The sequence below is a fragment of the Lynx canadensis genome, chromosome C2 (genome assembly GCF_007474595.2).
Source record: "Lynx canadensis isolate LIC74 chromosome C2, mLynCan4.pri.v2, whole genome shotgun sequence".
Classification (NCBI taxonomy): Eukaryota; Metazoa; Chordata; class Mammalia; order Carnivora; family Felidae; genus Lynx; species Lynx canadensis.
Window position 1 is genome coordinate 144,347,388 of NC_044311.2, and position 14,187 is coordinate 144,361,574.

General features: G+C 39.3%; 1 protein-coding gene across 1 annotated transcript; it reads right to left on the reverse strand.

The window, feature by feature from the left end:
- Window positions 1-11,856: 11,856 nt before the first annotated feature.
- LOC115523313 (keratin-associated protein 24-1) lies at window positions 11,857-13,778 on the reverse strand. Its single transcript, XM_030329246.2, has one exon. The coding sequence runs from the start codon at window positions 13,758-13,760 to the stop codon at window positions 13,005-13,007; it is 756 nt and encodes a 251-aa protein (XP_030185106.1). The 5' UTR covers window positions 13,761-13,778; the 3' UTR covers window positions 11,857-13,004.
- Window positions 13,779-14,187: the final 409 nt, after the last annotated feature.

Sequence of the window (14,187 nt, forward strand, 5' to 3'; positions counted from 1 at the left end):
TCAGCGTTGTCCCTTCATCAAATCAGTTAATCATGTGATCAGCGTGGTGCGCGGTAACAATTCTAGAGGTAAAATGCGTGAGCAACACAAGCCTCCTCGTTGTGCGGTGCCTACATCTGTAATTAGAGCAAAGGTCAAAAGCAGGAATCTTGGCACTGTGACCTGGTCGCTGAGGAATTAGCTTACAGCAATCATACGCTATTAAAACTTGTTTCTCAGGTACATTATTTTACAACTGATGTTGCCTCCAGGCAAGAGTAAATCCCAAGCAGAAAAAGGGAGGGGAGAAAAACACAACAAAACAAAACAAACTACATGTCCCTATCTTACGCTGAAATATGCTTACGGAGAGTGATTTAGCAGCCAAAACTCACTGAACAGTTTAAGAAACTAAGTAAAAATTCTCCCCGCTGCTTCTTAGCCTGTAAAAGATTGCACTATTTGAGGGTAATCTATCCCGGTGGCTTCTCTGCCCCCCTATCTGCTCCTGGGATCAGGTTAGATTCTGATGTCTGGTGGCAATAAACGCTTCGTCCTGGGTGTTCCTTGAGTTTCTCCGCATGATGATTGCATCGGTTCGCATGCCTACCCTTTCGTTGTGTTTTCTTTTTACTTTATGCTTTCAAAAAGAAGCAGATGGTATCTCCAGATCTTCACATGAGCAAAGAATATACGAATTAAGAATCTTTTTCACCCGCTGTTGGAAGAAGGCCAGGTTCCAGCCCAGCCAAGCCTGAGTTAATATGTTGCTTGAAAACATGTGTCAGACTTTTTATTATTTTACTCTTAAAAGGTTAATAAGTTGTAGAGTTTAAATGGTCAATATTAGTGTGTACCTTATTATTACCTTATTATGACATTAGTGTTTTCGGTCGTGAAATGTGACTCATCAGACGTCCGGATCTGGCGTCCAGCGAAAAGCTATAACTATCTGGCCTGAAGGCTGGGGCAGGTCTTACTAGTGTACCTAGGTGGGCATGTTTTACAAGGGGGGTGGTATATCTGCATTAAAATGATTGCAGTTTGCAGCTTCTTCTCAGAAAATTGGCTCACGGAGGAGATTCAGATCTCCTATGGGTATTTCCTTTGTTTTCCTCCCCTTCCAACACAAACTAGCATGAACTGAAGTGCAGTGTCTCGAGGAAATCGGTAGGCTGGATGGAAAGCTTCCATCGGTAACTCTTGGCAATGTAATAATTAGAGTGTACCAGAACTAAAAGCATCTCTCATGAGTTAATGGTTTATTTGCCACATGTAATTAAAATACGCCTGTATCATTAACACACATTGGCTAGGCTTGGGTGGGTCCTGATCAGCACTTTGGGAAAGGAACAGAGGGAAGGAAGTCATAGTCAAACACCATAAAATTTTTTTAACACAGATTATATCTAGAGTGATAGAATCACCGTCTTTTACAGGTGGAGGCGTTCATTAAATTCAACCTCTTCATTTTACTGGGAAGGAAACTGAGAAAATGTGTTTTTTATCTTAGTTACACAGCTATTTAGTGGCAAAATCCACGCTGAAGAATGGTCTTCTGACTCCAAGCCCAGCTCCCGTGTATGACCATGGGCTGCTTCCCTTGTCCCAAGCCATCTGTCCAACTCTGCTGCAGTGACAGGCCAGACTATATCCACTTCCCACAAGAATGCAAGCTTTCCTAGGCAACCATCTAAATGATCTTTAGTTTTTATACAGAGAAGTTGGAAGATTGTTGACCTAACAAAATTCATTGTGTTTGTGTTTTAAAGACATAGACACACACACACACACACGCAAACACACGCACACATACACTCGCATGCATACACACACACACACACACACACACAACGTAGACATACGTGACTTGGTTGTAATTGCTTTTTGGCTCAACGTAATGGATAGAGACCATCACGTGCTCAAATGCAGCCGTTTTCAAGTCAGCACACTGACGCTAAAGCCCTTGTTCAATGACACTCACTCCCCTTCGAGTAGTAACCACAAAAACCCTCTGCCTTTCACAGCTTAGTTTAGAACTCGTTGCCTTGACATTTCTAAAGCTTCTGACAAGTTAATAATGACAAATATCGGTCGATTTTCACGGACGGAATGAGATTACAAAACCTGGTAACCAGACGTTGATGGCATGAAGTCATGTTTTGCAACCACGAAAATAAGATATCTTTAGGGCCTGGGACTGTGGACTTGAGGTCTCCTTGCTGTTCTTGATTAGCATAGAACATGGATTACGTTGGAATCAAGAGAATGAAACTGAGTCCCATATTCCCATATTGACATCAGAGAAGAAGGGTTTGGGCTCATTTTGTGTCTGATATTTAACTGTCATTAACTGAAATACTTTTTCTTCCCCCCAGAGGTGTTTCCTGGGAATTATTTCCTCCCAGATATTGTGTATATAAATTTCCCTTTATTGCTCGGCTGTAGTCGTAGTCTTTAGTGCACCTTCGCATTCAAGAGGGCCAGGAGCTTTTTAGACTAATGAGTTCACGCTTCTTCTACAACGAGCAGAGATAGCTCCCTTGAAAACCAGCCCAGTGATTTCTGTCAAATAGAGATATCATACCAGTTCAGTAGAATACTTGTGCTCTTATATTATGTTTCTATTAATATTTTATAATAGTGCTCTATCTTACCTGAAAGCAGCAAGAAATATAGATGTTCTAAAGCCTCAGGCTGGATTGTATTCTTATGCTTAAAATTTCCATTACCCATATTTCAAGAGAGACAAGAAGAAAAGGAAAAATGTATCTTGGCTAAGTCCTCTCTTCTTTATCAACAGGTTTCTAAACTATAGAGAAAACACGCTTGTGACTAACATGCCCAAGTGGAAAACAGATAATTAAAACAGAAGTGGTAAATACGGAACATCAAAATATCTGTTACCAAATATGTAGAACTATGACTTCCAGATGTAAGAATCTGTTTAAGAATCCTGGTAGAAATTGGGGGAGGGGGCGGCCGTCGGGGTGGCCCAATCAGTTGGACATCTGACTCGGCTGCTTTTGGCTCAGGTCATGATCTCATGGTTTGTGAGATCAAGCCCCACATCAGGCTCTGTGCTGACAGCCCAGAGCCTGCCTTGGATTCTCTCTCTCCTACTCTATCTGTCCCTCCCTTGCTCATGTGTCTCTCAAAAATAAATAAATATTAAATAAAAGGAGAAGAAAGAATCTGGATAGAAAGGAATAGAGGCGTATGTATACCCACATATCTACAAAGATACATAATCATCCACAATCATCATAACTTAGCATAATTATTGCCTTTATCTGGTTCCAGGGTGATCGCCAAAGAGTCCATCAGCTTTAGCAAGAATTCGAACTTTATTTGTGACCTACATTAATCAGCTTGCAGGAGATGAGGGGTGCCTGGGTGGCTCAGTCAGTTAAGCACTCAACTCTTGATTTCAGCCCAAGTCTTGATTTTGTAGCTCATGAGTTCAAGCCCCACATCGGGCTCTGCACCAACAGTGCAGAACCTGCTTGGGATTCTCTCTCCCTCGTTCTCTATGCCTCCCCTGCTTGCACACTCTCTCTCTCAAAATAAATAAATGAACATGAAAAATATATTTAAAGAGATAAGGTTTCAGGAAATGGGATTCTAGGGATCAGATGTGGCCCACCATGGCAAGGAGGCCCAGGTCAAGATGAGATTGATAGGTCATGAGTTAGAAGACGTCTCTAGCTTTTGGGATACTTAAGTTAATAAATTTCATATAAGCACAAGAAGGAGGGTTTCCGGAAAATAATTAAGCAATCTCCTTCCCCTCTCCTTCTGTTCCTATCCTTTGCCCTCTCTCCCTCTTTCCACCCCACTCCTTTCCCCTCTGACAATCCCTCCCTCTCTACCTTCCTCACCTCCTATTCTTATTGTTGGTGGTGACAACTCATGCTGTGTGTTCCAAGCCAGATATTAAGACTCTACTGATTCAAGTTAAGTTCCTTCCTCTGAGAATATGTTTATTCCCATCCTAGACTCTCAGTTTCCTCAAATTTATACAAGATCAGGAAACTAAGTTCTAAGTTCTATACAGTTCTCCAAAAATTTTACTGTTTGAAATCCAATGTTTAAATTGTTTAAATACTTTTCTTCTGTATAACCCCATTTGATTTATTTCCATGTAGTATCTTGCTCTGTGTGTTATAGATTGTAAATGTATATTAGTCAGTAACTCAGAACAATGTCCTAGCCTAGAATGAAAGATTACATACCACTGGAAACTTGTTGTTCTTGGCATCTTTCCTTTAGTTTTCTCACTTCAAGGCACCAAATGAAGTGGAAATTGAACACTCTGATCTTGGAGTGACAATGTTGAGTGGTTTATAATAATTTTGGTGGGTCTAAAAGTTTTATACTTTCCCTTTACATTTTCCATTCCAACTGCTATGCTTCTGCCCATAATATAAGGCCATGTTTGTATTCTAGGAAATAAATATTTCCCAATTTCAAGTACATTTCACTTCCTAAGTATGATAACCATAGTGGAAAAAAAAAAGCAATAAAGGAGTTCAGCACTATTACCTGATTTACTTTACACAATGAACTCTGTTTAAAATAATTGCATACTGGTTATATTCTACAGCACATATCTTCATTAACGAGTTGTTTCTTAGGGTATAAATAATCTTCCCTTAAGTGATAAGCTGTGTGACTTTTTTTAGAAAGCACTACTAGGGTTCTAAGAGACTACTTCTTATTACTAAGTGGGTTCTGAACACTTAAAAATTAAAAGTGAAATAAATTGCAGGCAGAAATCACCTATATTTATCACCTTTATTACTGACAGAGGTCAAGTTGTAGAATTAGGTCTGTGAAAACAAATGGCCTTGCTAACCCTGAACCCTAGAATTTATTTACATCAGGGCAGCATGGGTGTGGGAGAATTTTCCTACAGTGGAGAAAGCAGGAATCTGGAAGAACTTTCAAGTGGAAAAGGTCAAGGCTGAAAGGCACGTGCCCAGGTATTCGTCCCATGTTTATCAATCACAAATATTAGTCCACCTCTCCAGAAAAAGGATTTAAAGAGTAGTCAGAGTATTGAGGGAAAATTAATTCCTCACAGGACCTAATGAGGAACAGACTCTCCTGCTGATACACTGGAATAGTACAACAGGAATCTAGATTCTGATTGTAGCTTCCCAACTAACTAGCTAGCTCTTGAGTGTTGGATTCTGGTTTTCAGTCATGTCATCTACAGAGAAAGCCTGCAGTTCTGATAAGTTTGAGGGTCTCTTTGCTTAGTTACGTAATAAAAATGCCTGCCATTTGTTGAGCATTTTTGCTAGGTGCTGGATCAGGGTGTTTTATAAACTTTTCCACTTAGCTCTCAGAAAGCCCCTTTCTTTGTAAAGGCCTGGAGGGTTAAGAGACAGCTTAAGTTTTACAATCTGGAAGTGGCAGATTCAAGATTAAAACTCAAGTTCTTTTGCTAATCGCTGTGCTGCACTCATGATATGTGACTCATGATGTCACACACAATAAATACACGACCAAAGAAGCACTGTGTATATAGCTTTGAGTTTTTTGGCCAAAAATATATTCCTCAAATTGACTCAAGATTCATATGGCCCCCCAGTTCTTGTAGTATAAAGCAGAGATCCAACGTATTCCCCACTCCTGAAGCAAAGAGCTCCAAAAAAAAGCCGAAGCCGATTACTTATTAGAGATACCTGAGAGAAGATGCATATTTATAAGGAAGAACAGATTCTGGGGCAGCATGATTTTTAATCCACCGTTCTTGGTGCCCACACTTAAGGCGAGAAATGGTTCACAGTAAAAAGTAATGTAATGACAATAGTAATTATCGTTGTCATAACTGTTTCTTGGAAGAAAGGATTTGGGACTTAAAAATCTTTATTCTCTCTTTTTTGAAAAAAGTCATCCTGATTTTAGAATTTTTATTCTTTCAAGAAATTTTTTTTAATGTTTATTTATTTTTGAGACAGAGACAGAGCATGAACAGGGGAGGGTCAGAGAGAGAGGGAGACACAGAATCTGAAGCAGGTTCCAGGCTTTGAGCGGTCGGCCCAGAGCCCAACGCGGGGCTCAAACTCACGGACTGTGAGATCATGACCTGAGCCGAAGTCGGACACTTAACCGACTGAGCCACCCAGGCTCCCCATCTTTCAAGAAATCTTAACATTGTTCTTTTAGATTAGAATCTAAATGTAAACTTAGAGGTATATATTAATTAAGAGAATTACTTTGGGGGCCTCTGGGTGGCTCAGTCAGTTAAGATCTCAGCTCAGGTCTTGATCTCAGGGTTGTGGGTGGGCTCATGCCCCCTCTTGAGTGGAGTCACAGAGCTTCAAAAAATAAAAAATAAAAAATAAATTAAAAAAATAAAAAATAAAAAATAAATGAATTAAAAAGGGAAGTATTTTGTGTTTTTGAATCACATTTCTCTTAAGTATTAAGACCTTAGAATGAGAATAGTAAAAAAAAAAGCACCTAAAATTTTCAGGACCCTAGACTGTAAGGCACGGAAAACAGTGGTGGGAGCTGAGATTCCATTCTCTTCCCATCTGTCAATGACCTGATTATAGATACACAACGTGGTCTTTTACGGAGTCCCACCTGTCAATCAGATTTTAAAAACAGACAAAAAGAACACGCACACTGAGCATAGTGAGTCGTTGAAGAAATGATTTCATTAGCTCTGAGACAACAGGTACGCATATCTGATCAAGGATTCACCTCACTGCTGATTCACTTCTGAAGTGAATCTAGAAACTGTAATTTCAGTAGGTTCTGTTGTAGGTGGAGATTTTAGCATGGGCAGCACAGTGTTGGTGGTTATGAATAAATACAGAGTTACATAGTTTTGAGATATTCTTTATGATATTTGAAGTGACAATATGGTTAATTGAACTGTCAGATGAGACTTCTAATTCTTCAAGGGCCTCTGGGTGGATGAGATCTGTTTTTCTTAAACAAATCATGTGTATGACACCCATTGTATGTTGAGAATGTTGATAGGCATTTTGTGTAGAACTCAAAGAAAAAGACACAATTGAGAACCTCAATGCAACAGAAGTTTACAAATCTCTTAGTGTTTACACTGGGCTTAGAAATGATGTAGATTTATTTCTTAACCATTAGAAAATATCGTAGATGATGGGTGCTTCGATGGCTTAGTCAGTTGTGCGTCCAACAATTAATGTTGGATCAGGTCATGGTCCCAGGGTTTGGGGATCGAGCCTCACATCAGGCTCCAAGCTGCTTAAGATTCTCTCCCTTTGGGCACCTGGGTGACTTAGTCAGTTAAGCGACTGGCTCTTGATTTCAGCTCAGGTCATGATCTCACGGGTTGTGAGTTCAAGTCCGGCATCGCTCTGTGTTGACAGTTCAGAGCCTGCTTGGGATTCTCTCTGTCTCTCTCTCTCTGTCTCTCTCTCTCTGTCTCTCTCTCTCTCTCTCTCTCTCAAATAAAAATAAAAAGGAAAGAAAATATGGTAGGTGAAAGAAGGATTCAAAAAGATATTGGCTAATCCTACAGTTTCAGGATAGCAGAGAGAAACAAACAGGAAAAGCATGCAATTATACTCAGACCTTTGATAGCATCCTCAATGCAGTAGCTTTATCAAGCTTTAAAACTTTGTTATAAAGTAAGTTGTTAGTTATATAAACATAAACTTTTAAGTACATAAATTAAACCAGAGACTTCAATCATTTATTAAGTCGACAAAGCATTAAATAAATTCTAGGGTAGAATTTTGTTTGATTTATAGAATTTAGGATAGTAGATGTGCATGCAAATTCATTGTATTTCTTTCTGTGCCATTTATGAGAGAGATAAGGAGTAAAAAAAGACTCAAATGCTTATATTTAGATTTGTAAAATGTTTACAACAGTAGAAAGTAATATTTTAAATCTGTAAGTAGTTTTTTTTTTTTAACAAAAAAATAAGTCTCCTTTTATTTGGGGAGTGGAAAGTGTTGGTCAACTGTGCAGTGAAATGTGTGGGAAAAGAAGTAATTCATCTGTGTATTTTTTTTTTTATGTATGAAATTTATTGACAAATTGGTTTCCATACAACACCCAATGCTCATCCCAAAAGGTGCCCTCCTCAATACCCATCACCCACCCTCCCCTCCCTCCCACCCCCCATCAACCCTCAGTTTGTTCTCAGTTTTTAACAGTCTCTTATGCTTTGGCTCTCTCCCACTCCAACGTCCTTTTTTTTTTTTTTTTTTTTCCTTCCCCTCCCCCATGGGTTCCTGTTAAGTTTCTCAGGATCCACATAAGAGTGAAACCATATGGTATCTGTCTTTCTCTGTATGGCTTATTTCACTTAGCATCACACTCTCCAGTTCCATCCACGTTGCTGCAACAATCTCTTACTCGACACATCCCCAAAGGCAAGGGAATTAAAATCTGTGTATTTTTTAAGTGCAAATTTAAGAAAACCTCAGCTGGATTCTACAAATTAGCTGCCATTGGAGCTATGGGCACAGTGTGTTATGTATTAAGCATATGTTGTGCCTAAGTGAAATTAAACAGACACGTATAAATCTTTACATTCTGTGGTTTTCTAGAAGGAAATGTGTGAGAGAGGACTGATGCCTACTTCACTTTGCTATTCAATATTTTTACTAACAGCAGCATAGGAGAGGTTGTTGATTATGTACTCTACGAAGTCATAGAATGGAACCAACTTTATTTGTCAGTATTGTTCTTTTGGTTTGCTTTTATTTTTCTTAATTACTTAGGGAATCAAAGCAGTATAGTTAAATCTAAAAATCAATTTGAAAATCACCAACTACCATTTCTAAAACTCCCTGAAGTAATACAACTTAGATTGTGTTTTTCTAGAGTTTTTGATTTTATTCAGTTAGGTAGGTAGATAGATAGAAAGATACATAGATAGATCATAGATGATTAATAACTTTGAGAAGTGTTCATTGATATGTGTGTTTATACATAAAATGTCACAGTTCATTTATCATACTTTTGTAATGTTATTAATTTTGTAATCTGTTTTTCATCATACAATTCATATGGATCTATATGTTTATATGTCTGTATGGATCTTGTCTGTATGGATCACTGTTTTAATCTTGTAAAATATATGTTAGTATAACTGCATTATATTTTATTTCATAGTCTCGCCTTGATGGACTTTTCCAATGTTTCAAATTTTTTCAGTATCCAGGCGGAGCTAAAATAAATATTTTCAGACTTGAAAGAATGTTTCTGTAGGGGAGATATTAAGAAGTAGAAGCATCTGGCCATACAATGTGTGCATTTTAAATATTAACATCTATAGCAGCTTTTTCAAATTCTGCTACCAGCCCAAATGTGTAAGAATATGTTTTTAGGGGCACCTGGGTGGCTCAGTCGGTCGAGCATCCAACTTCAGCTCAGGTCACGATCTCACCGTTCGTGGGTTCAAGCCCCATGTTAGGCTCTGTGCTGACAGCTTGCTCAGCTCCAAGCCCGGAGCCTGCTTTGGATTCTGCGTCTCCTTCTCTCTCTGCCCCTGTCTCTCTTGCACTGTCTCTCTCTGTCTCTCAAAAATAAATAAATGTTAAATAAAAAAGAAACAAAGAAGAAAATAATATGTTGTTAAGTGACATAAGTAACTTTAAAATCCTTGCCAGGGCACCTGGGTGGTTCAGTTCGTTGAGCGTCCAACTCCAGCTCAGGTCATGATCTCGCAGGTCCTGGGTTCCAGCCCCGCGTGGGGCTTGCTGCTCTCAGGGCGTGGCCCACTTCGGATTTTCTGTCCCCCTCTCTTTCTGTCCCTCCTCCACTTACGCTCTTTCTCCCAAAAATAAATTAAAAAAAAAAAAGTTTAAAAAAATGTTTTCAGTGTTTGCCAAGTGGATGGTGAAAAATAACGTCTTGTATTTATAATTACTAATTCCTACTTGGTGGAACATTTTCCAATGTTTTTTGGCTACGTGTATTTCCTTTACGAGTAATTGCTCATATTCTTTATTTTCTCTTAAGTCACTTTTCTTTTTCCTTTTGTGCAGTCTTAAATATTTTGAACAGTAATTTTATGGTGCATGTTGTACCTATTTTCTCTCAATCCTGCTTTTTTTGTTTGCTTATTAGGCTTTTTATTATTTGGTTATCATTGACATATAACTTAATAGTTTCAGGCGTGACGATTTCTCACTGGGACTACTTGTTAGGTTGTAGGTTTACAGAAAGTTTGAGTGGAAAGTACAGAAAGTTCTCATACACCTCACCCCGCACACATACTTTTGCCTTATTTTTTTTTCTTTTTTTTAAAATTTTTTTTTCAACGTTTATTTATTTTTTGGGGGGACAGAGAGAGACAAAGCATGAACAGGGGAGGGGCAGAGAGAGAGGGAGACACAGAGTCGGAAACAGGCTCCAGGCTCCGAGCCATCAGCCCAGAGCCTGATGCGGGGCTCGAACTCAGGGACCGCGAGATCGTGACCTGGCTGAAGTCGGACGCTTAACCGACTGCACCACCCAGGCGCCCCCTTTTGCCTTATTTAAAAGAAAAAAAAGTTGTTAATGTTTATTTATTTTGGAGAGAGAGGGAGACAATGTGTGAACAGGGGATGAGCAGAGAGAGGGAGACATGGGATCCGGAGCAGGCTCTGAGCTGTCAGCACAGAGCCCGTCGCGGGGCTCGAATTCACAGACTGTGAGATCAGGACCTGAGCTGAAGCAGGACACTCAACCCTCTTAAGCCACCCAGGCGCCCCACTTTTGCTTTATTTTAAATTTCTTTATGTCTCCTCTTGTCAAGAGCTTTTGATCTTGATGTCACCACATGTGTAAATCTTTTATTTTATAACCATGACTTGCCTGTTCTTATTTAAGTAAGTCTTCACTGTCCAAGATGTTTATTTAATTCAATGTCTTATATTTTCTCTCAATTTTTTTTTTCCACTGGTGAGCTTAAGTTGCCTTCCCTTGGATCAAAGCAATCTGTGTCTCTTTTTTAAATGTATCTATTACCGCCACCACCCTTTGCCCTCATTGCATGCCCATACGCCAGTCAGCTCACCATTCAGGTATCATTTCAGTTCCTTTTCTTCCACCAAGAATTCTCTGATTCTCCTATTCGAGTCCTCCCTCGGATTTATTTCGCATTGTACTCCAAATGGTTGAGGCAGTATTATGTGTGTTTCAGTATGTTATTCCTCTGAATAGTTATGGAGAACAGGATCTATAAATCTTGGTATCCCTGAAGAATCTCATTCGATGCCTCAAAGAATAGGCTTTCTATTACATTTTGTAAAGAGAGAGACTGTATGTTTAGTTTGGACACCTGAATACTCAGCGGGGACACACAATAATTATTTTCAAACACTTGAACCCCTGTCCAATGTTGAAGGAATTAAACTGGTCCTATATGGCCAATGGATGGCTGCTAAGAACAATTTGATTTGTGTCAATATAAAGAAGAAATTGTCAACAAATAGAATTCTCTGAAAATGAAATGAACTCTCAAAGGAGCGACTTGATTGTCCACAGACATATTCAAGCAGAAGTAATGCAGTAAGATTCCTCCTGTAATTCTTTCTTGTACAGAGTAAGCCTACTGAATGAGGAAATAAAATGGTAGCCCCTTTTGTATGCTTCAAGAGCTTTAATTTTAGACTACTGATATTGATGACCTTCCATTCTTCCCATTTCCACAGGCCATTTTATTGACTTTAAACATGATTTGCTTTTTACTTACAAAAATCTTAGGATAGATATTACATTTTACCACCGAGATGGGTGATTTTATTTTCACTTTTTGGAGAACGTTTTAGAGGTTAAATCATTTCTCTCTGGGTTCAATATTAAATATATTCCAAAGCCCAAACTTTATCTTCAAAACCAATAAATACACATATTGACAGGGAAATATATGTACATTGAATGCTTTATATAATTTGTATTAAATTGATTTATTTTATAAGTGTTTTCTCCCAATTTTTCTATATACATATCAATCACAGACACTCTAAGAGAAATGCCACTTAATGTGTTAAAAATCTAAGAGAACAAAACAAGTAAAAGTCCTAGGAATTCATATTCTATCTTTTTTATGTGTTTAATTAGGCTATTAAACCAAATGACAGGAAACTAGTGTTTCTACAAAGCTATGCATATTGGCCAGAACATTGATAACACTTTAGTGAATATGAAATAAAACATAATGCAAAATCATTATTTCCCAATAGAAGTTTGTTTATTAACTACGAACCAGGACCTTTTCTAAAATCAGAAAGCAATAATTCAGCAGGGGAGGATTATAGCAGAATCATGAACATAGATTATCACTAACCATGAACAGTCTGTAAGAGTATTTTGTCATTCTTTCAACAAACAATTCTTGTGCTGCTACTCCTGAGGCTCTCTTCTCGGCATTGAGAACAAAAGCCAAATGCCGGCCAATTGAGGACTCCAGGCCTTCTTTGGAAGAGAAGATTTGCTGAAGGTCTTCCGATTCTGAGCTGTAGTTGGACATTGCTGCTTGCACATCCTTGTAATCAGTCAGTAGGGGATGGGTGAAATAGCTCAGCATAGCTTATCTAAGGCAATGCTCTCTCTTAGCTCATTAGCAGGATGCTAGTTAAGCAGTCCACAAAACTTTGATGAAAAGCAAAACAATTTAAAAGAACATGCTGAAATCATTAGTCAAACCAAAAAAGACCCTTCTTTATCAAGAAGGTAGGGGATACTCCCACTGGCAGACAATTGAGAGCAACAGTCACAATAAGAAAGCTGGCAATGGTTGTATTTTATGTGGAATCTCTTCAGTGCATCCATCATAGTCAATCGCAGAACAATACTACCTTCAGGGTCAGGTCTCAACACAAGAGACGTTAACAAAGCAACAGAAAAAAAAAGCTAGCAAGTGATGATGATTGTGGTTAAACAGTCCTAGAGTTGTATTTGAGGTAATATAATAAGATTCTTAAGACGCATGAAGTAATTCAGCAGAATATTAGAGAAGATGACCACTTGGTAGAATATGCCCCACTGGACAATTTCCAGTAACCATAAATGCAATTGGTTGATCAATAGCAACTCAGAGGTCTGCAACTACTGCATAAATACCTCAGAGGAGGAAAGGTACTCGGTATGTAGCTCAGAGACTGGAAGTTTCTAGAAAAATATCTCAGCGGTTGGCAGCTCATAGGTCCATAACTTGGATATCGGGAACTTCTCATCAAATAGCTTTGGAATTGGCAGCTTCTGGGGATATAACACGATGGTGAGAAGCCACTGCGTATGAAGCCAAGATTTTGATAGCTTCTATACCCCGAGCTACCCAGTCTGCAGTAGTTTAGGGGCCTGAGACTGTTGGACAAGCAATTGAGTTGCCCAAAGCATTTGAAGCCATTGCTGAGGGTCTGGCAGGCTTTAGATGCACATTGGCTGGGTGCGTAGCAATCAGATACGTACCCATTGGTCTGAGTGCATGGGCTGCAGCTGGGGTCGGAGCCAATGTTGGTAGTTTCACAGGCACTGCCAACGTTGCCCACTGTCGGAGAGTTGCAGGGCACACAGGAGTTTGTACAACTTGCAGTACAGGTCTTGAGCTCACAGCTGGGAGATTCACAGCTTGGTGTTTCATCATAGGTTTCTTGGCAGTTATCCAGGAGCCAGAGATTTCCTTGGTAGCTGCTGGGTAAGCAGAGCCCAAAGGTAGGGCTTACATCACTGGAGCAAAGAGCAACAGAAGGAGTCACTGGGATGTAACAGTGAGTTCTGTAGGATGTTCCATTGCAATCCCCAGGATAGCCCAGGAGAGACATGGAGCCTGACTGCATGCTCAGTGATGGCTGTGAAGGTATGCTGCTACTATGGCCTGCGGACTTTTTATATCCTTCCTGGAGATTGTCTGCAACCTCTCCAGACTCTCTTCCTCCTCACTGCCTGGAAGAACACACCAACATCTCATTAGTGTGTTGTTTCACTGCATCTGCTGATGTCTTTGCACTCCTATAAAAATAAGTTTATTTTGATCCTTCAAGGTATTTATCATCGTCACTTTGATCATCACCCAATACTCATTGTCTTTAGACCATAGCTTCAGTGAATAGTGGTTTTAATGTTCATAAGCAAACTCTCATCTGCCAATAGGTGGTCAACAAGAGTTCACATGTGTATGGGCTTCTGCAGCATGGTTATTAAAGGGTGAACAAGGATTCAAGCAAAACAAGCAACCTGTGCTTTTCCATTCTTTTGACTACTGCA

Bases quoted from the DNA above. Each gene is read 5' to 3' on its own strand.
- LOC115523313 (XM_030329246.2), bottom strand. From the start codon at position 13,760: ATGCAGTCAGGCTCCATGTCTCTCCTGGGCTATCCTGGGGATTGCAAT.